This window comes from Pelophylax lessonae (assembly GCF_965119305.1).
Source record: "Pelophylax lessonae genome assembly, chromosome: 4".
Lineage (NCBI taxonomy): Eukaryota > Metazoa > Chordata > Amphibia > Anura > Ranidae > Pelophylax > Pelophylax lessonae.
In genome coordinates, this window is record NC_138771.1 from 318,412,940 (window position 1) to 318,440,369 (window position 27,430).

At 38.6% G+C, this 27,430-nt stretch overlaps 1 protein-coding gene across 1 annotated transcript in view; it reads right to left on the bottom strand.

Annotated features, from left to right (window-relative positions):
- Positions 1–27,430, bottom strand: part of CFAP43 (cilia and flagella associated protein 43) — a 163,748-nt gene that overhangs the window by 19,050 nt on the left and 117,268 nt on the right. The window contains exons 26-33 of the mRNA XM_082254611.1: positions 24,698–24,778; positions 22,372–22,497; positions 19,734–19,853; positions 11,796–11,903; positions 10,085–10,171; positions 9,915–10,003; positions 6,125–6,332; positions 849–961 (exon numbers count right to left, since the gene is read on the bottom strand). Coding sequence (XP_082110737.1) covers positions 849–961; positions 6,125–6,332; positions 9,915–10,003; positions 10,085–10,171; positions 11,796–11,903; positions 19,734–19,853; positions 22,372–22,497; positions 24,698–24,778 — 932 coding nt within the window. The remainder of the gene's footprint in view (positions 1–848; positions 962–6,124; positions 6,333–9,914; positions 10,004–10,084; positions 10,172–11,795; positions 11,904–19,733; positions 19,854–22,371; positions 22,498–24,697; positions 24,779–27,430) is intronic.

Below are 27,430 nucleotides of genomic sequence, written 5' to 3' on the forward strand. Positions count from 1 at the left end.
GATTACCTAGGTGTGCACAGGTCAATAGGCTGCATATTATGTGACATAAATATCAATCAATATCAGTCTAACATGTTTGTTATTTTTATAGAAAAAAAAAGAGACTTTACAATCTTTTTAAACTGGGTTCTATGGATAGGTTTCAGGGGGTCCGTGAGGGTTAGATAAAAAGAAAGAGAGATAGAGAGACAAAGATAGAGTAGTAGTAGTAGTAATGGTAGTAGAAAATATGGTAGTTACTAGTAGTAGTAGATTTAAGAAGAATCAAAATAGCTTTGTGCAACTTGCACAATATGATTGTATTTCAATTTTGTAAGAGGTGGCAATTACTTTTTTGCATGAAAAGGAGTGAGCTTTTTTGTTAAGTATGTTTACTTTAATTAAACTTTGTGCATGTCATATATAGGAGTCCATAGCTTTTATCAGATCCTTAAAGGGGGTCTGTGACTCAAAAAAGGTTAAGAACCACTGCTTTAAACACTCATTTTTACAAATTCTATTAGGTAATGTTTAAACTGGAGCTTTGCTGCTTTTTAGCATGTTTTTTTAGCACATTTTTGGAGTGGCACACTTCAATTGAATGGTGCCATGTATAAAATGTTGGCACTGAGCCAAGAATGTTTTGCGTCATGCATTTTTGCATGTTTTTCTCAAGTTTTGTTGCACAGAAAACAACAAAACACACAACAGCTACCTGATTTTTGGGTGCCATTTGGAAATAATGTGTTCTTGCACGTTTATGGAAATGCAGGCAGAAATGTTTGGTTTTCTGCATGCGTATTTGCTATGTTCAGGTGTGAACGGGGCCCTAATGGAATGACCACATTAAAATGTTATATTATAGTTACATGTTAAGATCTTGCATAATATTCTCAATGTCCTGCCGTGTCTTTTCATCTTCTTCTATACTCTTATATAGAATCTCCTGCATTTCAGCCAGGATCTGTGCCTTTCGCTTCACCTAAACCAGCAGAAAACACAAGTACAATAACATAACTGACACATTTATCATATAAATGCATAAACAAATGAAATGTGGAAAATCCAACCATATTCTCTACCACAACTTTATTATGTTTTTAAGAAAAGACATAGAGTGTCTTACTTACCTTATTCCTGGCTCCAGCAGGGTCTCTCAATTCATGCAACCGGTCCCCCACAGAAAACAGTAGTTTTAGTTGTAGAACAATTGCATACTTGCCATTCATTTATCCATTGGCTTATATCCTCAAACATAAGGGCTCTCGTAGATCAGAGTTAGGGCTGCCTTGACAAGACCACATACTGTATATTTGCAAATGTTGTGCAATTAAAACCTTTGTTTTTTATCAAAAACTGTTAGACAGTGTCGTTTCTTTTTTTTTTGTTTGTTTTTTTGTCTCATTCCCAAAGTTCACCTTTAAGGCTGGATTGGTTTGTAAAACAACACATATAAAACATTCAGCTTGCATCCGATTATGGCTCTCCTGAGCAACAAACTATTGAATGTGACCCACCTCCAATTCAAATTCTTACTCTTCATCACCACGACAGCTAAGCAAACCAGTGCAAAAGCATGGAAATCCCCCTCCTTAAGTATCCTAGCAACGAAACACAGAATCACCCAAGCAATGATCCACGCCAAGACTGAAGCGATCATCCTTGACAGACTTGCTCTCTATGAAAAATGATGGAGGCCCTGGGTCTCCCACTTTTTACCTCTTAATTTGGATAATTCACTTTTGCTGTCTTAACTTACCTTTTGCTTGGGTTTAGTTCCTCTCTAGGGGTCTGCTCCCACCCCCTTTTCCTCACCCCTACCATCCATGCTCTTCCTTCCCCCTTTTTACTCAATCTCTGCTTTTTTTGTCTAGGTAGATCTCAACCTCTGAAAGCTTGCCTACCCCTGACCATAGACATACTATCTGGTGTTGCTTGGCATACTTTGCCAATCCCATATAGTGGACAATCCAGAGCAGTCCAATGTGAAAGCCACACATTGCACATCACTGTTAAGCCATCTTCCCTTAATATTCCTTTGCTCTCCTTTGGAGCAACACTGTGTTGGAACCCAGCTCCCTAATGTTACTCTCTCACTCCTCTGGGTCATTGGTACTCATTTAGAGGGCTTCATTTTGCCCAGTAGGCCTTATGCATCTACCTCACGACACCATTCATATTGTTCCAGAGACACAGCTGCTACAGCTGCATCTCCAGATTATGTGCACTTTGCCCAGGTGTCAGAAAAAGTCATGGGGATATTAGTACTCATGACAGAGAACACTTGGCCTGGCATAAAAGGCCTTTGGCATGCCACTCCCAGTCCAGTTACACCATGTTCCAAGTCCAGTTGAATCATGCTTAGTGGGACAGGATGGCTCTTCTGGGTATTGAACTATCTCACCCGGGGACTTCTGCCCTATGTAGGGCCTTGGCTGTGCTGACTACATCTGCATAGGAGTGGGGTATTTGGCTCCCATGCCCTGACTGCCTAAGGCTTCTCCCATCTTGACTTTTATTTGGGCACCGACTACACCCAATAAATCTTTAAGGGGGGACTTCTCTGAAAGGGGAATTATAACTTGCTTACAACTTTCCCATTTACTATACCATAATGAAAACAGAGCCATTTAGTGGCCAGTCAGCAAACTGCACCCGCTTACATGTCTGTCACAACTGCCTGCTGCCTGGCATGCATAGTGAAACAATATACAGTAAAATAGTGAAGGTTTTCACATTTATTTAACGCTAAATCAGGAGATGAACAGTGAATATGAGCTAAAGAAAGTACTGTACAACTGGTCAGTGAATTTGAGTTTGTATTTAAACATTTCCAATTACCATTTATATCTGTCAAAATGTGGCCCATGGTTAAAAGTGTAACTGCCTTTGCAGGAAAAGTTAGCTGAAGATGCTGTTGCAAAGTAATTTTGAGCAAAGGAAGATGAATATGAGTACATAAAGGTTTGTACCAAAACAATTCCAATTTCTGATTTATATATGATAATATGAGGTCCATGGATGAAGTTGTGACCACCTTTGCAGTCCATGATATGAAGTGAGTAAGACATGCCTGGTTTAGTGCCGGTTCACACATGTGCGGCTGCGTCGATCACATATAATATCGGAGCGCACTGCTCCTTCATTATATGCGATCGGGTGTGCGGTGCGAATTCAGCCATACACTTTGTATGGCTAAATTCGCACTGCACCCGCAGTAAAGTCGCACATGACCCTTTTTTTGAGCCGCATCAGGATCGGATCGCACAGTGGTTCACACTTGTGCGATCCGATCCTGTGCGAACTGTAAGATCGCACTGCGATATGCGATCAAACTGGGGGTGTCGTTAAGATTACATTGACACCCCCAGCGTATCGCATATGGCAGTGTGAACTGCCAAGGGTGCGTTTGCGATGCGGGAACAGGCTGCGAATTCGCAGCCTTCCAGCATCGCATAAGTGTGAACCGAGCCTTAAAGGGTCAGTCCAACTAACAAGAACTATGACATAAAGACCTGACAGTTGGAGTATCCAAATTACCCAAAACAAAAGTCACAGCTGTTTATGTTAACCACTTGCCTACCAGGGCAAATTGACAAGTTTCACATACATGTTAAAACCTGTATTTTTGCAAGAAAATTACCTAGAACCTTGGAACCCCAAACATTATATATTTTCTGAAAGCTGAGACCCTGCACAGTAATATAGTGGCTGTTGCAATGTTTATTTCACACGATACTTGTGTAGATGTTTATCAAACGCAAAATTTTGGGAAAGAATACACTTTTTTCTAAAATATAAAGAATGATGTTGCGTCAAGTAAATAGATACCAAACAAGTCAAGATTTAAAATTGCGCACGCCTGTAAAAAGGCAACAAACTATGGTACCTAAAATTGTCCATAGGCAATGCTTTAAAATCTTCCACAGGTTATCAGTTTAGAGTTAAGCATTAGCTATGGTGCTAGAATTATAGTTTACATTTGTGGTGCAATCACCTTTACATTTGCATACCGGACCTATGTGTGTGTTTGCATTTGTGTGTGAGCACAGGGGAACGGAGGTGCTTTTAAACATTTTTTTATTTATTTTATTTTATTTTTTTTTTTACACTTTTTCTCTTTTTTATATATATATTTTTTCTTTATTGCTATCACCAGGGGTGAATAATCCCCTTGTGATAGCTTTGGGCAGTGACAGGTACTCTTTATGCGGGCACCAGGGGGTCTATTAGAACCTCAGTGTCTCCCCTGCCCTTCAACCATCTGATCAAACACAGATCATGTTTGATCAAATGCTTCCCTGGACGTACCAGTCAGGGAAACACAGCACAGAATCCAGAAGTGACAAAAATCCCCATCACTTCCAGCTTTATTTATCACAGAGGTGATCAGGGGAACAGATTTCTCTCCCTCTCCTCTGTGCGCAGCCAACCCAACTGCTTACAGCAGTCCCAGGCTTCCCGGTAGAACGGAAGAGCCTGGGATAGGTGGTGGACGGCAGCAAGAAATGTAATAGAGTGGCTGTAAAGTGGCTGTACTCAAAAACCCATTGATGACACAAAAAATGGTACCAGGAGCATGGATGCAGCTGCTTGCTTCTGAGGCTGTATATATACACCCTCTGGGAGGAAAAGGTTAAGCAAATACTGACTGGGAAACCTTTTTTTTTTTTTATAGCATCACCACCTGGCAGTTACATTTTATTTCCTGATGTCTGTGTTACTATCACAAATGCATGTGGGTTAGTATCCTGATAGCAACAGGTCCAGCCTGATATCAGGGGCACACTAAGTACCAGTGCCATATGCTGACGAGAAGGCTTTTGGACCATGAGGTGTGCTAGGATGGTGAGTTATTTTGTGTATGAGGAGGGAAGGTTTTCAATATAGGACAAGAGTGGGGAGTTCTCCTTTAGTATAAAATTTCCCTACCATTTTGTATAGACAAGCAGCATTTTGTATAAACAAGCAGGTTGTGAAACTCATGCTGATCAATCTATATGTAATAGGAAAAAATGCTCCCAGACCACAGTCATTCCATGTCCACTATGTGGCAGCTGGATCTTGCAATCACTGTCTGGGGCTTTGTGACAAACTCACTCAGGACAGGGGCTTTTGGAGAGGACTGCAGGGTAGCCTCGTGCCTACTGACTATGGGCCCTGGCTTGTGAGGGAACACTGCTCTTTGTGGGTTGTATGCTGGGGGGACCAATTGGAGTAATGTTACTTTGGATTCAAGTACACATCTCTCCAAGACACACAGACTCTGGGACTCTAGGCCTAGGAACCATGTTAAAGGCTTACCCGCCTCTTGCCAATAGAGGACTGCTCTGCAGAGTCAGACTCATGGCAGATGCTAATGTCATCAGCTCAACCACCTGTCTCCCATACATTGTTGATTTTTGTGATTAACTAACCTATTGTCTACTGTGGGGATGTGTTTACACTTATAATAATGTGTATTGTACTTGATGAGCTTGATGACAGTAAGTCTTCTAGTTAATTAACTCAAGTTAATTAAATCACTGTCATCTATTAGTTGCTGGTGAGAAAGTAGAATACTGTTTGTGTTGGTTGTTCCTTAGATATGTTAATTTCTGTACACAATTTCATCTGCATATGATAATGTAATCAGTCACCTGACATGGTAGGGTGTGAGTTTGTTCAATAAATATTCCAGACCTTATACAGGCTATTCTCGGCTAGTTTTGTAAGGGGGTGGCTAGAATATCTGACATCTATGTTCAAGACTGAAAGAAGCGGTTTTCTGAGGGAAGCACACAAGCACATTGTGGGGCCGTGGTTCCGTTACAGGCTTCCTTTTGTGATTAGCACTGTTTTCTTGCAGTATTAGGATCCTGTGCCAAATCCTGATCTTATAATACTATTTGCAGGAAGTTTATTTGTTGTTTTTGTGTTTGAAAAATTCATTCTGGTAGCTCCAGTTTCTTCCATTTTTTCAAAAAAGCGATGCAAGATTAACTGCCTTCTGCCCAAACTGTGTGCGTCTGTATAAATGTGTTGGGGACATTAGATTGTAAGCTCAAATGGTGCTTGGGAGAATGGTTCCATTTACACTGAAGTATTTTATAACATTGAAGTGATGTGTAAATACATAACAAAAATGCTTGTTTATGTTCCTGACCTTCTGTTCATATTCCATTTTAGACCTCCTTGCTAGACAGAAACGCTCCCAAACTGGAAGTTCAAGCCCTTCTGGCATGTGTTCTGGAGCATCTAATTCATCCATTGCTTTCATGAGCTGAGCAATCGAATCACTGTACGTTTTCCCTGATGCTGGCCGATCACCAAAAGGGGCCTCATTTTCTGTCTGAGTCCTAAGACGCTGAACTCTACAAAAAAAGTACATAACCATTATTTAGATAATACTGCAGTTAGCAATTCAGTAAACTTTAGGCATTGCTTTGTCAATAATATGTGGTTTTGTGAAATAATACCCTTTTCATAAACATAATACCAAGATTAGTTTTTCCAGTTTATACTGTTTTGTTGAATTTTTTACTTTAGCATTGTTAAAGTTTTGAAAAAAGTGGTTGTAAACTTCCAACATGAAAAATGAACAAAGAAACTGAGCTCCCTACCCGATCTTCAACAATGGTCACATGGTGCCAGCTCTTTACTATACAAGGTTTTAAATAATTTCAGCATTTGCGGTAAGAATTTATTTTGCCTTCTAATTAAATATTCTATTATTATCAGCTCCGCCGTGCCATACGTATGCAATTTGGATCCTTAGATAACCCCCTGCAGGTGACTCCCCTTGAAAAAAATGTTACTAGGGCCTGATCCTACCAAACATATTTCTGAATATTACTCTGCAATCATGACTGACTCCAACCCTAGGTTCACCACTGCTCAAACAAAATGGACCTCCTTAGATATTTCATTTACAGATTCAAATTGGTCTGAATTCAGTGATACTTTTAAAACCTCTAGTATTTTCTCTAAAGAGAGACTCATCCAGCTTAAAGTGATTGTAAACAATCACCTTGTAAAACAACCCATTCAGTTTAAAAAAGAAATGAAAGGTAAAACATTTGTGTAAAGATATTTAAAAAAAATGTGTTTTCCCTTTTTTTATAAGTGATCACATTCCCTCTGATCTCCGCTGCATAAGAGCTGAGGGGTGGAGAAACAGCAGCACACTGAGCTTTCCAGTGAATGGTTTTGCAGCAGGGCATGTCAGCACAAGTCTGATCATTAAAGGTGAGTACACTGAGTTCCCAGCATAGCTATAGAACTGACTACGCTGTGCTCTCCTGCTTAATGTGGTCATTTTTTAATAGGAAAGCAAAGGGACTAGCAGGAACACCAGGGATTTCACACAAAGGAAGCAATACAAAGAGAACAGGAGACTTTATCATACATGGTACATCAGGTACATATCAGGAATATGAAGTGTTGGGGTAACAAACGCTTTAAAGTTTTTCATCATTCTCATATCGCTCCTGCTGGGTCGCTCATTTCCTGCATTGTTTTTAGTCATGCCTTTTAGTCCACAGATTTTGGGGGAATATTGGCTCTTTTATCTCCTCTACATTGGGTCTGCCAAATATACATAATCCTAAACACTGTCTCTTAGGAATATTTGGGGAGTTTACACTTTCTAAATATGCTAAACCGTTGTTACGTATTCTTTACTTTTTTGCTAAAAATTTTTTTTCATTTTGACAGCTCCACTTACTCTCATTACGGCCACCCCCTGCTTGCCCACCAATCACTGGATGCAGGTTTGGATGTTACACTGCTGGCCACTGAAATTATAGTAACGCCGTATTTTTATTGTCAGTAACGGTAACGGCATTACTACCGGGAAACAGTAATTTGTTTGATTACTAGTTACTGTAAAAAGTAATGCCAGTAGTAACGCTGTATAATTATAACGCTGTTATTCCCATCATTGATTAGGAGCACTAGGTGTCATTTCTGTCTGCTGCTTTGTTCCTCTGCTATCAGCATGAGTAACTTCTGACAAAATTTTCTGACACCAAGAGAAAAATGGTGACAGGGGAGGGACCTCCAGAAGATTGGCAGCCTCAACTCTGTTCCTGTGGCCTGTGTGGAGGGGGGTGTGTCTTCTCCGTCCAATCAGTAATCCAAACTCTCCTCACTGAGCTCTGCAGAGTGTGAATTCAGCTCTCCATTTTTTCTGAACTCTCAGACAAGCTTTAGAATTTCTAGACTTTAAACGGATGTAAAGAATAGATGGTGACAGATAAGCAGTTACTACTTATGTAGGAGGATTTGTTTAATCTCTGTGTATCACTTGAGGCCAGTCACTTCACGGGGTGTAGGAGAGGGTTTACAACCACTTTAAATAATTATAAAACAAGCAGTGTGGTAACGCATATCTAGCAATCACCTTTCAAAAACTTTGTCCTGTCTATGGTAAGGTCATGATAGCAGAAATGTTATAAATGGGATACAAATTGGTTATTATAAATCATTATTCATTGTTGATTAACTAAGTGAAAAATATACTCTCTGCTGCAAAGCATTAATCTGTATCACACCATGCTTTTGGTAAGGCTGGTTATTTTGTCTCACATTGAAATAGTTCATTATTATAAGACATTAATCAACAAGCCCTCGACGACTACCTTTTGTGCACTAGTAATATATACAGGTTTCTAAGGGGTCAATTCACTAAGCTTTACCGCACACTGTAAGGGTATCATGCTGGTATTGCATGCCGTAAACAAAGTCCAATTCATAAAAAAAAAATAACAATTTTGCAGTAAACAACAACAAAAAAAAATTGTCAGTAACTATTGCACAAAATAATGCAGTAATCTGTTAAGTCCAATTTACAAACAAAACAGGATCTAAAAAAAGGGTGCGATATTTAATAACACGCTTTTGGTGGCAGTAACCAATACGGTACCAGAAGGTGGGGCCTATTCAAACCCTCAGAAAGGGGCATTCCACCCAACCAGAGCCCAATTCAACCCACAGAACACCCACAGGAAGGGGCCTAATTCCACCCACAGAACACCCACAGGAAGGGGTACTATTCCACCCACAGAAAGGGGAGCAATACTACCCTCCGAGAGGGGTCTAATTCCACCCACAGAGGACCTACAGAAAGTACAAAAGCATTTATTTATTTTTTTAAATCAAAAAGGAATGACGTACAGTGCAAATTAAATGCTAACATCGTCTGAAATTTAACATCAAAAACTTTAAAAAATAAATAAATACATTTTTTTTTGTTTACAAAAGTGCAACAATGGAGTATGTCAACCATGGCAATTACTCCATCTAGAAGTGACCTCTGTAATACTTTTGGTTATATGCACCATTACAACAAGTTAAACTTGGATAGGAACATGAAAAATAAGTAAAAATGTTTTTAAAAATTCTAAAAAAAATATAGCCCAATTTTCTTTAATTTCCACAATATAAACAAAAGCCAGCAGCACAGAATTGGGCCAAACACATTGATAAGAGCACTTTCCACAGCTCTAATAGGCCATACATTTACAAAACAACACAACACATTTTTATAAATGTATGGCATGATGGATTTAGTAAAGGGGCTTGGATTACCAAACATCAAGGGACATGGATTTTTACCCTTTTGCCTTCAAATACAGATTACTGTAAAAAATGTTAGATAAAAAATTGTTTTTTTGCGAAATAAAAATAACAAACATGTTAAAAAGTAAAATATTATAAGGAAATGACCTTAAACAACCCTTAACCACTGACACATGCAATAAATTATCACATGAGAATATGCGTTAGTTACCGAACAATCGAAAAAACATTGCATTCGTTATTTAACGCTAAATTCTTAGTGAATTTAACTTTCACAACTGATTTATCGTATGCATTATTTTACTGCATTTTATTTGCTGTTATTTAACTCTTAGTCAATGACCCCATAAATCATAAGAATCCCAAAAATGTACCTTGGTCTTCGTTTGTAGAGTCTGTAAAGCTGGTCCACATGATGGGCTGGTACATCTGGAAATTCTTTCTTAAATCCTCGATCCAACAACTAAAACCAAAACAGGTTACAATTATATTGAATGGGAAAGAACACGTATCATTCCTATTAAAACAGACATATAGCCTTTACCTTATCTTCTGCTACTAGGTCATCATAGGACTCTCTGAAAGATTCTACCTGAACTTTAAAAGTCTTAACTAGTTCAGCTGTTTGATTCTAGAACAAAAAAACATTAGAAATAAAATGTTGTAATTGATCTGGATAAGGTGAAAATGATAGATCACACATACTGTAGACTTCAGACTGAAAGTACCTTTTTATAATTACAAAGGGTGTACAAATAATGAACTCTTAGCTCCTTCATACCGAATTCCACCTAGTCATTGAAGCTGTATCTACAGATATATAACTAAAATTTGAACATCTTTGATGCTCAGAGAAATTGAGTACCTACAGTCAAAGCTGAATACCCCATTGTACAGCAGTACATAGTCTATATTTACAATAACAGCAGAGACTGGTCTCTCTGAAGAGGTCTAACATGCCCGCTGCTGAGTCAGAGCCAGAGCTCTCCAATCAGCAGGAAGCATGAGATTTTGTTGATTGCAGAGCTATAGGCCTGAGTCAGCAGGGGGTGTGACAGACCTCTTCAGAGAGACCACTGCTTCCTCACAGACAGTGCAAATTCCACTCTGCAGCACACTGGCAGGGGACAGGGTTTCCTACTCAGGCTGTGGCTACTTTCTAAAGAAAACAAACTGCAAAACCTTTATTTGGATGCACTAGCAATGTATTTAGCTGATTTGAAATTAAGGTTTAATTCTGCTTTTACAAGCACACAAAGTTAAAAAGAATTGCCATGCTGAAGCATGCTAGATATTTACAATCTGTAACCCAACCCTGTGTTTACTAAAGATTACTAGAATAAACTTTTGAATCAATGTCCGGCAGAACATATTAGGTCTACAAATGCGTGGACTTTTTTTCCGCTGTTTGGAGCGGGCAGCAAATAAAGAATAAATCTAACACACTTGGAAACCTAATAGTAGATTTACATGATTTTTTTTCTATTTTTTTTTTAATTGTGGTACATATAAAAAATGTATACATGTTAATTGAGGGAGAATTATTTTAAATAGAAAAGTAATTAAATTACAAACTTGCTTGTGTTGCATTATGATTGTCACATAAGTTCCTCTGTAACATACTGTGATGAACACTAGGTGGCACCATAACAGGGTGTGTACAATTTTGATGTTTCTAATGGTTGAGGGTATTGTTGGACCCGTTTTGCTTCATAAATTTTTGAGGGCGCAGTCTAGATGCACTAACTGTGCCTCCTCTGCCATGTCATAAGATGCCAAGCACATAAACTATTAAAAAGGAAGATTGTAATCCAAAGCTCATATTTATGCCTTGACCTCTTTCTTGCATTTTATTTATTTATTAAGCAAACAGGTGACCCAAATCTGCAGGCTGGTTTGCGGATCCATAGCCAATTTACAGCCTGCTATTGGCAAAAGAATCTGCTTATAGCCTGCTGTTAGTTACAAGGAGAGAGCAGACCTGACGTGGAACTAGTGTCTCAGTTTCCCCATCATGCTTCACTCTCTGTCAGAATCATTGTGAAGCCAGCAGCATCCTCAAAACAACCAGGGACAGGTGGGGAGAGGAGGAGATAGTGGCTGGAAACATGTTGCCTGGTATACAACATACAGAGATGGGCACTTTGCCTGTCTCTGTATGCTAACTTAAAAACTACCTGAATCAGCTGCACCTGTCAGTAAAACTATTGAAAAGTTTCAAGGATTTTTGAAAACTATTTAAAACCATTTCTCACCTTTTGTTTTCGTTTTCTGGCCAGGATTTGGTTTAATTGTTCCACTCTGGTATTTATCTCTTCTTCAATCAAAATTGAGAATAGAAGGTTGCTGATTTTCAGTTCTTCCTGTTCAGCACAAAGATTAGATCAATAAACAAAGTATGGAATAACAGGGGAGAAAAGTTTCAAGCAAAATGGCCCCTGCCTCCATCTATAACTGGCCTTCACAGCAAGGGGCACATGGAAGGGCAACGCATGCAAGACAAAACCAGAAAAATTCCCAGCTCAACTGCTTACCTACCGAACTAACCTGTCTAACAGTATGCGTCAAAAACAGGGGTTTAGTTAGCACACATTTGCAAACGCACGTGTAAGCTGCAAGGTCACTTCATGGCACCCTGTATTACCTGCAGTCCTAACTCCAGTAAATTTATGAGCGTCTTCACAGTGGAAGAACATGCATTCTAATGGATAGATAGGGGGCAGGTGGGCCTGGAGGTAGCCCAATCCTCCCTCAAGGTACAGGGGCACACTGGACACCCAGCACATAGCACAAAAGTGACAAAAGTTTATCAAAGTTTCAACGCAGTATTTAAAGGACCAGGCCCCCCAAAATAAATATTTCCTGTGCAGGGATGTCATTGTTGAAGGTCCAAAGAGTTAAGGAACACAGTGTAGGATCCAGCGCACCAGTATCTAGCCAAAATGATATCTCATAATTGGATGTATTTACTTTTTATCTTTAAAGGGCCATACACACTATAAGATTTTCTGAAGACTTTTTCCTTCAGATTTACCTTTTCTATGTAGTGCAAGGGCCTGCCAGATTGCATGCAAATTAAAAGTGTTTAGGTTTGACCTCATATTATATGGTTTTGGTAAATCTAAAGGAAAAAGTCTTCAGAAAATCTTATAGTGTGTATGGCCCATAAGGCTCCATTCACACCTGAGCGTATCGTTTTCAGGCGTTTTTGTTGGGGCTTTTTTTCCAGGCGTTTTTTCTGGCTTCTTTTAGGCGTTTTTTGCAGGCAGGGCTGTCTTTAACACAGGGCAAAAGGGGCAGCTGCCCCAGGCCCAACCATTGTCGTGGGTCCCAAAGCAGCTGCCCCTTGAGCCCGCACTGCCCAGAAATAGTTAAGTGCATTTGTTAGGGCCCAAGAAAATATTTGCCTAGGGTCCAATCAATACTAAAGATGGCCCTGTTTGCAGGTGTTTGGAGGCAGGCATTGACATCTAACAAAAACACCAAAAAAGAAACTCATGTAATTTTTTTGAGCTTCAGGCGTTTTGCTTCAGGTGACAAAGTGCTCAGATGTGAACAGGGGCCATTAAAATGAATAGATTTTGCTTGTTGGGCGTTTTGAGACTTCAGAGATGAGCGTTTTATGAGCTGAAATACATTCAGATGTGAGCAGGGCCTGAGTGTAGAAATAATGTTAAGCATCTATGAATCTCGCAGGACAGGTATTGTTTTTCTCTCACTCATTTAGATTATTGTATTATTAAAAAGTGTACCTTTTCTGCATGCAATTAGTGTACTTTTATTGACTAATTTGCTCTTTTTTTTTTTTTTTTCTTAAGTTGCACTTACACTTTAAGATACATTTTATTACATCTTTTATGTTATATTTACACACTGAAGGTGCAGCACAAGTTCCTTGTTTTACCTTTCATCAGAAGATAAAAGCAAAAACATCTCATCTTTATTCACTGCAGAATGTGACGGATAACTTCATAGCACCTATTGGGGTGGTTTTACTAAAGGCAACTCTACTGTTACACATTGCAAAAGAATGTTTCCTTAACTTAGTAAATGAGATGAAGCTCTGCTGATTTCCAACATCCAATCACGTGCAATCGGAAATAGAGTTTTTTTTTATATTCCTTGCACAGGATTGGGTATTGCAAAGTAAATTTTCTAAGCTTGTGAAGTGAACAGCCTATTTGTTTATGGTAAACCAACCCTATGGTTTTCTTACTATTAGCATAGCTACTTACACTAGCATATCTAAAATCCTGAAGCTGAAAAAGAAAAGATACAGCACATTTTTTTAATTCATGTTTTGTCTTCCAAAGGTAGAAACAAGGGTCTGCTCCAGCCCCCTGTGTTGTTCTGGGTGACAATGGTGTGTTTATGTAATCCAGGTACTTTGAAAGGTATCGTGTATGATATTCAGAAGGGCTTTTTAGCGACTTTTGTTAGCCTTGTAGTATATCATGTGTGTGCTGCCCCACGTTTGATCTCCTTGACTCCTTTTCCCTGTTGCCAGGCATTAGTGGGGTAAGTTCTGCTCAGGTGCAGGGTTCAGATGGATGAAGAAGTTGCCTCCCAATACCCCACCTTATACTGAATACTCTATGAGTGTTTGAATCCAGGATGCTATTAGACCAGGAGATAATCTATTTAAATTCTGTTTTCCTGGAGGCCATTAAATGTTTTTGTTATAATCATTGCTTTATAGCAGGCACCATTGAGAGTGGACGAATGTAGAAAAAAAACAAGGAAATGGGCCATTCTTAATAGGTTTATAACCATATTCCAATGGTTTCCACAAAGTTGGTGGTCATCACCTGGCTCTAAACCATATACAGAAAAAGCTATTCTGGAAGAGACCAGAAAAAAAGACAGCCTTATTGGGATGAGCAATTAACCACACACGGGGGTGTAAACCAATGCAATATTTTTATTCTAGCAAAGCAAATGCTAATATTACTAAAAAATAGTGTTGTTCACCATATCAAGTTCAGCGATAGTAGAAATAAGGTGCAATATGACATAACAATGCATACAATGGCATACAATGAAAACCATAGACATAACAAAATATTTAAAAACAAAAGGTGAAAAATATTGTCAGGACGCCAGGTGCTAGATGGCACTTGAAGACAATTCCCACGGCATATCGCCATATAATTTGATAAAATGATGCTTGGTCATACAGCTGCTATGGTCCACATGGTTTTTCAACTCAAGTTAATGGTCCAGGTTGTTACGGAACCACACAGTTCACAAGGTTCTATAGCAGAAGTGAATGGACCTAGTTGTCAAATACCCACTCAGTATCCCGAGGAGTCCCCCTCTACCTTAGGCACCAGGGACGTTCTGTCTTTTTCTTATACATCATTTAACTTTGAATTATACTCACTGTGTGACCTATATGCTTATATCAACATATCCATATATGTTTCTTTCTCTTTACATTATCATCATTTACCTGCCCTCTCCTCATGTGTTCCTTATATTTCCATTTAACTACTTTAACCAGTAACAGCTATATTTATATTGTGTCCATTATGAAGAATATTGGCTCTTTAAATATATAATGGTTATCTCCCATCAAAAGATACCAATAAGGCTCTCTTTTTTTCTGGACTCTTCCAGAATAGCTTTTTCTGTAGAGTGGAGATTCTTGCAGATTTGCTTATTACTCTAGTCGAGCTGCTAAGATAATAAAGAGGAAGTCTTAACACAGGAATTGTGTATTTTGTCATCAGCACATGCCCAACAGTGGAGGAGATTTACTAAAACTGGAGCACGCAGAATCTGGTTCAGCTGTGCATAGTAACCACTCGGCTTCTAACTTCAGCTTGTTCAATTAAACTTTGGCAATAAATCCTGATTGGTTATTATGCAGAGCTACGCTAGATTCTGTTTGCACCAATTTTTGTAAATCTCCCCCAGTCTAAACCTTGCCTCTTGTTTGTACAGCCTCAAGATGTCACCATTTCTCTGCAAATGCTTCAGTCATAACAGTTTACCTTAATGTGCGTTAATGATTTATTGAAGTTCTGGCCCTTGCTTGCAGCTTGTGTACAAACTCTGGCAGAAACATTATATGACGCTTTTTATTGTAGCCTGCAGTTCTTCACAGGGAAATGTCAACAAGGAACATAATCTTCCAGGATGAAACATTTTGCTTTGTGTCCTGAAGCGTATTAAGTGGGCTTTTATCAGACTTTCATGAACAACCTTTAAATCCCAGACTGCACATGGTTCATTTTTGTTAAACCTAACATCCTGTTCAGTGTATCAGGTTCAAATAGAAGCATACAGAACCTTTAAATGTTACACTTTCGATCTTTTTTTTATAGAAAACGCACTATGGAAGTCAATTAAGGACCAAATAGATCCACTAAGGCTTGAACTATTTTTTCAGGACCTAGAGTAAGTTCTGAACCTGCAAGGTCTTTGAGAATTTCTTGTCTTTGGATTTAAACCTGAACTTGTTTTTGCATATGCACATTGGGCCAGCTTGTAAAGATGCTTAGATATTATCTGGAAGACCGCTGGGGATGCTGTAAATCACTTTGGTTGTCCATATTGAATATAGTAAGAGCTGTGATCCTCCAGGTTCTACAAACTGACCACACAGGGTCGCTCACTTGGCACCTCCAGCATTCATAGAACACCTAGTATTTTTTAACCACTTAAGCCCCGGAGGATTTGGCTGCTAAAAGACCAGGGGTTTTTTTGCGATTTTTTACTGCGTGACTTTGACGGACAATTGCGCGGTCGTGCGACGCTGTACGTAAACGAATTTCATGTCCTTTTTTCCCCACAAACAGAGCTTTCTTTTGGTGGTATTTGATCACCTGTGCGATTTTTTGATCATGCGCTATAAAAAAAAAAAGAGCGTAAGTTTTGCAAAAATAACAATATTTTTCACATTTTTTTATATGAAATTCCCCCCAAAAAAAATGTAAAAATCAAAATTTTTTAACATTTTCGGCCAAATTGTTTTACGCTACATATGTTTGGTAAAAAAAATCGCAAAAAGCGTATTTTGATTGGTTTGCGCAAAAGTTATCGCGTTTACTAACAAAGGGAAAGATTTTTGTCATTTTTGGTGTTTTTTTTTTAACGAGTAATGGCGGCGATCTGCGATTTTTTTTGCGGTACTGCGACATTGCGGCGGACAGATCGGACCCTTGACTGACATTTTTGACACTTTTGGGGGTACCAGTGACATTACTGCAGTAATCAGTGCTATACATATGCACTGTTACTGCAAAAATGACACTGGCAGGGAAGGGGTTAACTTTATTGGACAGGGAGGGGTTAAGTGTGTCCTAGGGGCGTGTTTCTAACTGTGCAGGGACATTGCTATTGGTGTAAAAACAAAGATCAACAGTTCTACATAGTAGAACTGTCTGATCTTCATTTTTACACCAGGGAGAATGACGGGCGGCTTGTTTACATAAGCCGCTCCGCCTTTCTCCCTTCACAGGAGCGATCGTAGTATGACCGGCGGACATCGAGTCCGCCGGACACACGCACTGACTTGTCTGTGAACGAGCCGCAATAGGCTCGCAAGTCAGTGACAGGCGAGTGACGTATGACGTATCCATACGTCACTCTGCCTGGCCGGGGCTGACCGCCGCAGTACATAGTCGTGCGGCGGTCGGCAACCGGTTAAGGAATACAAGATGTTCTCTGACTGGATGAGCAGGAGATCATGAGGTTACTGTTCCTCCTCTCTATCTTATCCAATCAGGGAACTCCTTGCGTTTACTGAAAAAAAAAAAAGGTCTGATTGGACAAGACTTTCTGTTAATAGCAAGGTGCTAAGCGAGCAAACCCTCCTGTAGTCATTGTGCAGTTGGGAAGCACAGAACCCAGAAGATCAATGCTATAACTGTATATGGTGCAGACAACTATTTACAGTGTGTCCAGCAGCCCCCTGGTTAACACATTTGAATACAATGAGCCAATGTAAGTATGCAAAAAATATAATTACTGGAAATCAGCTTTAACCACTTCCCGTTGCTGCACTGCCTTTTTACATCGGCAGTGTGGCTCTCCCAGGCAAAATCACGTTAATAAACGTAATTGGGAGGCCATTAGGGGGCGAGTGTGCGCCGTCGGAGCCGCGCTCCCATCCCCGTCAGCGGGGAAGCCAGTGCGGGTGTCAGGCGGCTCCGATTGCTTTCTGACACCGGCTATCTCCCCCCGCTGACAGAGAAGGACAGACGGCTGATGAAAACACAGCCGTCTGTCACTCTCCCTGAAGTGATCACAGAGACCATGCGATCCTGCTATATAGGATTGCATGTCTCTATGATCATTTCAAAAGCCAACCCCCCCCACAGTTAGAATCACTCCCCTAGGGTCACATTTAACCCCTTAATCACCAATAGCATTAACCCCTTCCTTGCCAATGGCATTATTACAGTAACAGTGCATATTTTTAGCACTGATTACTGTAGTAATGTCACTGGTACCCCCAAAAGTGTCAAAAATGTCAGTTAGGGGTCCGATCTGTCCGCCGCAATATCGCGGTCCCACAAAAAAAATCGCAGATCGCCGCCATTACTAGTAAAAAAATAAAAATGACATAAATCTTTCCCGTAGTTAGTAAACGCAATAACTTTTGCGCAAACCAATCAAAATACGCTTATTACGATTTTTTTTTACCAAAAATATGTAGCAGAAAACAAATTGACCTAAAATGTTAAAAAATTTAGATTTTTAAATTTTTTTGGGAATGTTATATAGCAGAAAGTGAAAAATATTGTTTTTTTTTTTTTCAAAATTGTCGCTCTTTTTTTGTTTATAGCACAAAAAAGAAAAATCGCACAGGTGATCAAATACCACCAAAAGAAAGCTCTATTTGTGGGGGAAAAAGGACGCAAAATTTGTTTGGGTACAGAGTCGCACGACCGTGCAATTGTCCTTTAAAATAACGCAGTGCCGAATCGCAAAATAGGGCCTGGTCATTAAGCCGCAAAATCTTCCGGTCCAGAAGTGGTTAAGGGCTGACCTCTCAGCCTCTAGTGACTAGAGTCTAGTCTGTCAAGCTGAAGCTTTAGAGATTTAGTTGGAGCAAGTACTTCTGTACTATGAGATCAGGACTCAAATGACAGCTGTTGTAGAGCGAGCACATCTAAATTCTGCAGTGATCATGTCCACCCTGATGACCAAGACACAGGAAGTTACCTAAAGCTGAACTCCAGGCAAACAGGTAAATACACAGACAAAATACATATACGGGAACCGTTTCACCTGCCAAAGGATTTGTATTTCTGTTTATCTAGCCATGAAATTTACACAGCTCTGCCACAGGGCACATCCCTGTCTGGCAGGGAAGGATACCTGATTATTTCCTTTCCTTCAACCAGCTACAGGTTCCTGCTGTTGTCAGTAAAACCCTGGAGGAAAGAAGTGGGGGCATGGGCAAGCTGTGCCGTGGGTGTCTATGGGCGCACACAGCCTTGTTTGGGGGCGCACCCACAGGTACCCCCCCAGCACACGACTTGCTGAGTGGACACTCGGAGTAGAGAAGGAGTGGAGTGGAGTGTGCATGTGCGGAACTCCAGAACAGGAGGTTAGAGACTGCTCTGGGCAATACTATTGCACAGAGCAGCTGAGTATAACATTGTTTTTTTTATTTTAATTGAAAACAAATATCCTTTACAACCACTTTAAGCTTCCTAACAATGATAGATATTTGTGGAGCTGTCTTTTTGTTGAGGGTTGATGGGAAAGTGGTTATGTTGGAAGCAACTTAACATCGGGACCTACCCTCTTAATGCTGTGGTTAATTCAATTCACATTATGCCAAGGATGGAAATGGTAGAAATATACCTACTGAAAACTGTCACTTATCTTCTTTGCTCATTTATCCCATTTTTAATTACATAAAAGTGCTTCACTTCCTTTCCACTACTAGTACTAATGTGGGCAGCTATGCTAATGATGTACAAACTTATTTGGTGCAATATGATACTTTCTACAGGAGTCAAAATTTGAGATTTGAACCCTTTAAGTGCTGCCAAAGACTGAATCAATCTCTTTCTCAATCACTTTGAGTGTCAGCCTTGCAAGGTGTGAGTTTGTTACATACTGCTTGCACCACAAGTACAAAAGTTCACATTGACAATATTAAGTGAATAAGGTTAGTTTAAAGTTCTCTTTTCATCAAAAATATATTACAAGCTAACAGCATTAAAATCTACCTGATAAATGGCCATTTCAGATTTCACCTTCTTTTCAAATAGCCTCATCAAAACATCATCAAAAGTTTGAGTAGTCTCCATTATTGAAGCTTGAATTTTTTTAATTTCTGCCTCTAGAATCTAAAAGTAAAAATATAAATTATAACAAATAATATGGAACAAACCACTCATATTCAGATCAAGAATATCTGCCATACAACTCTGATGACAATGCAATGACACTGCTTATATGAAGACAATAGAAAATCCATAAACATTACAAGTGGATGAGGCATAAACACACAGCAAAGTGATATCCAATCCAACAGTGGCACTCTTGTCCACAGTAAATTATTGTCTATTCCACAACCTCTTTGACATTTCAAGGAAAATGTAATAAAATTGCAAAAATTGGAAGGTATTCCTTTGCACTACCTATCACAATGTAAATTAATATAAAAGCTGTTAAAACCCGACAGCTGCTCACATTGATCATATGTGTCCCCACATGTACTGTTTGTGAATTAAGATGCAAAGAAAATGTGGGGCTTGCTCTATTGGTTATTTATACCTTCTATTGGATGCATTCTACATATACATTAGTGAAACGTGCATACATTTACACGTACAAACGTACATACATTGTGAAACGTGCTGCATATACAAATGTAGATAAAATATAATTAATTCCTAAAGTACATGTGTATAAAGTGCTCTAAGGCTTGGTTTACACCTATGCGGTTTTTTTTCAGTTTGCAGAAACACCCTACAGTCCATTTAACATGGTTTCCTATGGGTCATGTTCACACCTGTGCATTTTATGGAAAGGGCCAGAGAGCAGCAATACACAAAAATGTGGACTGAAAAACGCAAAATGCAATACAAATGAATTATCAGTTCCACTACTGTAAATAAAGTGTAAAGCCCCGTACACACGTACCGATCGTCGGCATACAAATGTTCCTCTTTTCTCCCCGGGATGTCGGTGTCTGTTGAAAAGTGCAAAGACAGCACAAGGACAGCACAAGAATTTTGTCTGCAGACTTCAGCTGACTGCAGAAGTGATGTCATGTAATGGTTAACTTTCCCTGTGTTTTTAATTTTCTGAGCATGCCCAGTCTTGCAAATCTGCGGTCTGTCGGCCGAATTCTGTACTGACAGGCGAACAATCGTCCGTTCTGGTGTCTGCAGACAAAAATTTTCATGTTTGCACGAAAGACTTTTGTCCGCGGATTGTGCGCAGACATCTGTCGGAGGCACCATACTAACACGCGTACAATCGGCAGATCTTTCGTCCGCCGACGTTTGTATGCCGACGATCGGTACGTGTGTACGGGCCTTTAGACGTGACAATGAAATCATTCACTCATATCAATGTTTACAATCCAAATGCTTTCAATAAAAAATATATCACATAGTCCAATTACAGTGCTGTCAGAATGTTTGTGCAAAAATAAACCAATAAGTTGGGGTTCCAATCCAGTATCTCATATAGGTCTAGATGCGCTTATTAGAACAATCCTTATGCGATTCTCCACTCCTGTGAACCAGCGATCAGTTTTCACTTTCTCCTCAATACGACCCAATATGAGCAATCATGTAAGTAAACAGGAAGTCTCCCATAGTGTAAAACTGTATAATAAGCTTCTTTTATTTTATTAAAATAACACTCACATTCAATATCTTCAGGTAACGCATGAGGGTACTTATGGGTCTTTCAAAGCTCTACAGTCCTCTCAGCAAAGCTTCCGGTCTCAGCTGTGACCGAAAGTGATGTCACCAGGCTCAGCCCTGCGGAGACTGACGGTGGGTTCACAGAAGTGGAGAACCGCATAAGAATTGTTCTCATTGTCAAACTTACAGATTTCATTGTCAATCTTTGCACTTTACTTACAGTATTGGAACTGATAATCAATTTTTTTGTGTAAACATGTAGTAATATTCATGCACTGATTGTCAAGCAATATTTAGAGCACTTTGTGCACATTCACATTAGGAATAAATTATATTTTATGGTACATTTGTATATGCAGCACGATTTACAATGTACAGTATATCTAGAATGCATCCGATAGTAGGTATAAGTAATTAATAGAGCAAGTGCCACATTTTCTTTGCATCTTTTATATAATTGATAGCATTGCTTTGCAGGAATTATTATTATTAAAGGGGTTGTTTAGTTTACTTGCAGGCGTGTCTAATCAATCTTGTAGAGCGTCTGTGAGAAGGCAGCAAAGTACAGCATCATCTCCTCCACTCCCCTAATCCTATCAATGGTAGTTCGATGAATTGAATCTCTTACTATACTTTAACACTAAATCCATATGCTGATCATGAGTTTACAACCTCTAATAATGACAGGATGAAGAAGATGGTTATTTTAGCATCTTTATGTAATTCCTGTTTTCTGAAATTATATTTAATTGACGGTTACAATACAGACAGGGGCCATCTTTTTCTATTAACTACCCAATTTATTATTTAGAATGTGGGGCTGCTAGCAACCAGCAGGATGCTACCTCCATTTTCTAATCAACACTCAAGAATTGAAATCCAGAGCTGTAGGGTGTCGTGTACAGTATGCATACAATATGAAGAATGAAAGTTTCTTTTTAGCAATTAGCAGATGGGATTTAGATGCCCAGTTCGTGATTCTTACCTTCCTGTACTTGTCCTTCTCCTCATTCAGCTCCTTACATTTTTTATCATACTCTTTGAACTGCTTTTTCTCATCTTCAGTCCATTCTGCCTCAGTCTTAGACAGAAATCCTGGACTTGGCACTTCCTGCAGGGCACAGATAAACAGCACAGGTTATTTTCATTTACAAACAATATTTTCAACCTTTACTAGGTTGTATGAGTGTAAAATTCTTATTTAATGGGAAGGTCCCAAAACTGATATTTCAACTATTGGTAGATGCTGGGAAGATAAATCACATTATATCTTTCAGGAAATATATTGGTAAGATCTCTGCACTTATGTTCCTGGGTCTGCACCCCTGCTGTGGCCATTATGAGGGGGTCCTACCCTCCATGTGGGATAACTGAGTTATATTATATAGATGCTGGAACACGCAAAAGTGGGTACGAAGGCTGAGGGGCACAGAACAGATTCAGGAATCATGGCAGGGGAATCTTTCTGGGGGTATCAGGAGCAAATAGGCAGTCAGAGCCTAACTAAGGCTGCTAGGCTCTATTTGTCAATAAACAAAAAATAATAATTTATTCCAGTATAAGCCAAGATTGACAAATACCAGGCAGTGCAATTTATAACCATTTTTATACCAAAAAATGAATATGCCATCACTACCATTAATATCCAGGGTAGTAGTGTTTATTTAAGGATGCATTACCTTGGACAAGTCAACATTCTTTTCAAATCCCAATCATGTGCAGGAGAGCAAAGCTACCAGAGTATGTATACTTGCACATTATGGCTGACTTACCCTTTAGTATTTCCTCTTTTTGCAATGCAAGGTTTACCCTTTCTCCTCCCTCTCTTTGTTCACTGCCACTGCATAGCTGCATAGGCCCAGTGCCAAGCTCATTTCTTGGCATTTCACAGATTTAAAGCCATGGGCCAAGAGTGTACATGCGCTCAGACAGTTTACACTTAGGTGGGACAGGCAGTGTACACTTAGGTGGGACACTGTCAGCCAAACAGTGGGGTTGATTTACTAAAACTGGAATGCAATATCTGGTGCAGCTGTGCATGGTAGCCATGCTTCTAACTTCAGCTTGTTCAATAAAGCTTTGACAAAAAAAAAAACTGAAAGCTGATTGGTTACTATGCAGAGCTATATGCAGAGCCAGATTTTGCACCCTCCAGTTTTGGTAAATCAACCCCTGTGACTTCATCCAATCAGATGCAGTTGTTGTTCATGTATTCAGACAACTGAAGGCGCCGAATGCCAAAATACAATAACCAGCAGGGAAAATCTAAACATGTATGGCTAGCTGAAGAAAATATTTGCCAGCAAACAGGTAACGCTATTTTTCAACAGAAGAGAATTATAAATTCTACCTGCTAGCATTTTTATTTTTAAGTTTATGTTCACTTTGAAGCATAACTCAGTCCTGAACTTTTATTTCAGCTCAGATTCTTCTTTTTCATGCAGACTAGTGTGGTACAATCTCCTGCAGCAATTTGCCTCTCCTCCGCAGTCTATAATTAAGCTGTCCCACTCTAACAGTGAGATTTCCAGATTACTTATTTGTACAATATAGAGACTCTATAATAGGAGCTTGACACCTCATTTTGCTTTGTTTGGCACCACCAGTTGGGTTGAACTGTAGTGGTGGTGATGGAAGGAGATCTCCACCGATGTCCCTAAATTATATAAAAAGACTACAAGATTCTGCATCAGTGAAAAACCTGGCAAAGCTAAATTTTCAATTATCAGCAGAGCTGGCCTTTAAGGAAATACATTCAAATTTTAAAGCTCATAAAATACCTGAAAATCAGTGAAAAAAAATGGTGCGAAGCAACAATAAGTGCAGCTAATTACAACTTACAGAGTCAGCTACTTGAATTCATTCATATTCATAAATGGTTTGGAACAACAGTGCTTATTGTACTCTCAAATATATCATCATTTTTTCCAAACTGTCAAATGTCAAAGAGGATGAATTAATCTAACTTTTAAGAAGATATAAACCAAAACTGCATTTTGGCTTTTTCCTAAAGCAGTAAATTATAAACAACTGGCATTTATTTCATAAAATACTGTTTTCACCTTTTTTTTATCTTTTCAAACTTTATTCAGCCACTTCCAGTCTACATACATTTGCTTCTGCAATTATTGACTGGCTCTTAGCAATTATAACTATCTGCATGTCATTACTCTTGAAGGTTAATGAAATTAAATGAACTAGTAAATCCTATATGAGATTTGAGTAATTGGGTTTAGAACTAATTTAGTTGTGACCTGAATACACTTATCACTACATAGTCTGACCATTTGGTGAGTCCGTTTGACACTTACCATTCTTAAAATATCTTCTTTCTTTACTTCCAGAACACCTCCCATCATATCATTAAGGGCACGCTGTTTAGCATCATCTTCCTAAGAAAATTAGAAATATAAAAAATTACAAATAGTTTCAACATTTCTACTTTGGCAAAACTTATGACAAGTAATGCAGGGTTGGGGGGTGACCGGCAAAGTGATCAGACAATGCAGCTCCGGCTCTCATTTTTTCTGTCCTGTGTGCTGTATCTGTCTACTGTAACAGATAACTAATCATTCCTAATTAACAAAGGAGCTTGCACATTTTTTGTTAATTAGGAGCAGCATCTGCACCACTTTCTAAATTTAGAAGAGTTCTCTCTTTGTTAATTTCCCCATTATCTTTCAGTAATACCAAATGGCAAGACAATCTATTACAAGTTTCACACACAACTTTTTATGTTCCTGATAATGCAAATACATATAAGATCTTTAAAATTGCAACTGCAAATATGGCTATAAATGAGACATACTACACTTTGATTTTTAATTTTATTTAAAAAAAAAAAAAAAGCTAACACAAAAAATCATTATTAAGAACAGTTTATCACGTGGAAACATTGCTCTATAATAAAGATGTTTTATAGGGTAGTGTTTTTGTTTGTTTGTTTTTTTTTTTAATTTGCAGAGCTATTCATCCAATGAATCTGCATGTACGTTCATTGTGTACACACGGGGGGCAAAAAAAAAAAAAAAAAAAATGTTAATAGGCTGTTTTCCCTAAAGGTTGAATGTTTTTTTTATTCATAAAAAATAGAGTGAATTAGGAAATTCCACGTTATGGCAAGTAGATGGAGCTGACAATCATAGTAAATAAGTATTTATTTTCTATCATTGTCAGGTCTAGCTATTAACCATAATGCTGTATTTTCCTGATTCTGTATGAAGAATAACATTTGATCTGGAGAGAAAATAGCCTAACAACATTAGTTTTTTTGCCCCCATTTGCACAGAACAAATGTATATACAGTTTCACAGGACAAACAGCTCTGCACATTTTCTTTATAAATACACCTCACAGTATTTTCATTTGTATAAAACATTTTTCAATTTTGAATATACAATCCCTACTTATATCAGTAAGTGGAATGCAATTTGAAGACAATGTTTTTAAATGAACAAGTAGATAAAGCTTGTAGTAGATCCTTTACTCTGATCTATGATTATCATTATCAAATACTATGTATAAAATGTTATCAAGATAATATAATAACTCAATTCTCCAACATAATATTATGAAATCTTATATCACATTTTGTTAGGATTGTAAATCTGATATCGTCTTCACATGTGGTTCTCCTGCCTTATAGTTTATTTCAGGGTTTCTCAACCAGGGTTCCATATAACCCAAGGGTTCCCCCAGAGGTTACTAGAGGTTCCTTGAGCCATGAGCAATTTCTGCCTCTCAGGTAAGTTCCCACTGTCACCATTGATCTTTTTAGCTATCTGTAAGGGGGTAATTCTTCCCAATGACCACAAGTGTAAGGAGCATTCTTCCCACTGACCATCACATTAATGTATCATGAGTTATAGTATTTTTCAGCAGGGGTTCCCAGAGACCGGAAAGCCATTTTTAAGGCTTTCTCTGTATTAAAAAGGTTGAGAAAGGCTGGTTTATTCCAATTAGAATACAATTCATTTATACACCAATATTGTTTTTTGGGACTAATTCACAAAGTTGTGATCCTGAATTAGGACTCAGACTTGATTACACTTAAAAATGGTGAATTATTAACCTTTCTAAGTCAAGCAGCAAAATTACTTTTTCCAGGCACTAGACCCAGAATAAATTGCCTTCTCTTAGTAAATGGTTTATCAATATAGATAATTTTTGTTGCAGAATGAAAAGAGAATGAAACTTACTGATAACCATCAAATAGTTCTCAATCAGTGGGATATTTGGTATAAGTTTAAAATGTCTGTTAGATATACTGCATCAAAACATTTTTCTTGTATAAAAAAAACTTTTACAGTTATTATTCTTCCTTGGACAACAATCCTATTTTTTATATATATATGTAGTCAACAATTAATTGTACATAAAAAAGATAATTGTTTATGTTTTCCCTTCCTTAAGTTTGTTTCATTCTTTGTATTCTAAAGGCAGTGTGCCATTATCTCTCTTCAATAAAAAATGTATATTTAAAAAAAAGGGGTAGAATAAGCGTTGACTGAAGAGGGAAAATATATCAATTCAAAGAAAAAGACCAGTTGCACTCCATGGAAATTCAAACACTGGTACTACTGGGGACCTCCTCCACTGATGCGTTTTGCCCACAAGATTAGGCTACAAGTTGTATCAGGGTCTGAGGCAGGGATTCTCTGTCTGTGCTGTCCAGATAAACAAAGTTACTATGGGGTGTAGGCCTCTCTCATAATGCTGACCCAATTCAGAACATAGGAGACGCACTCTCCAATGTCTTGTTCAAGGGAAATATTTTTGCCTGCCCCCATATCGAAAACGAATAAGTTACTAAAGTACACAGATTCTTGTACGAAAGAATACAAATTGGACAAAAACTGTGCTGATTAAACGAAAATTGTACAATCTGGTATCGGACGAGAAAAATTTTCGTCTTTCTCCCTTCAAAAAATTTCAGACAAAAGCTGTGTACTAAAGATCAGATTATCATACGATCGATTCGAAAGTGGTATTTTTTGGACGATATTCTGATTGTGTGTACAGGGCTTAAGGCAGAAAGCCGAATG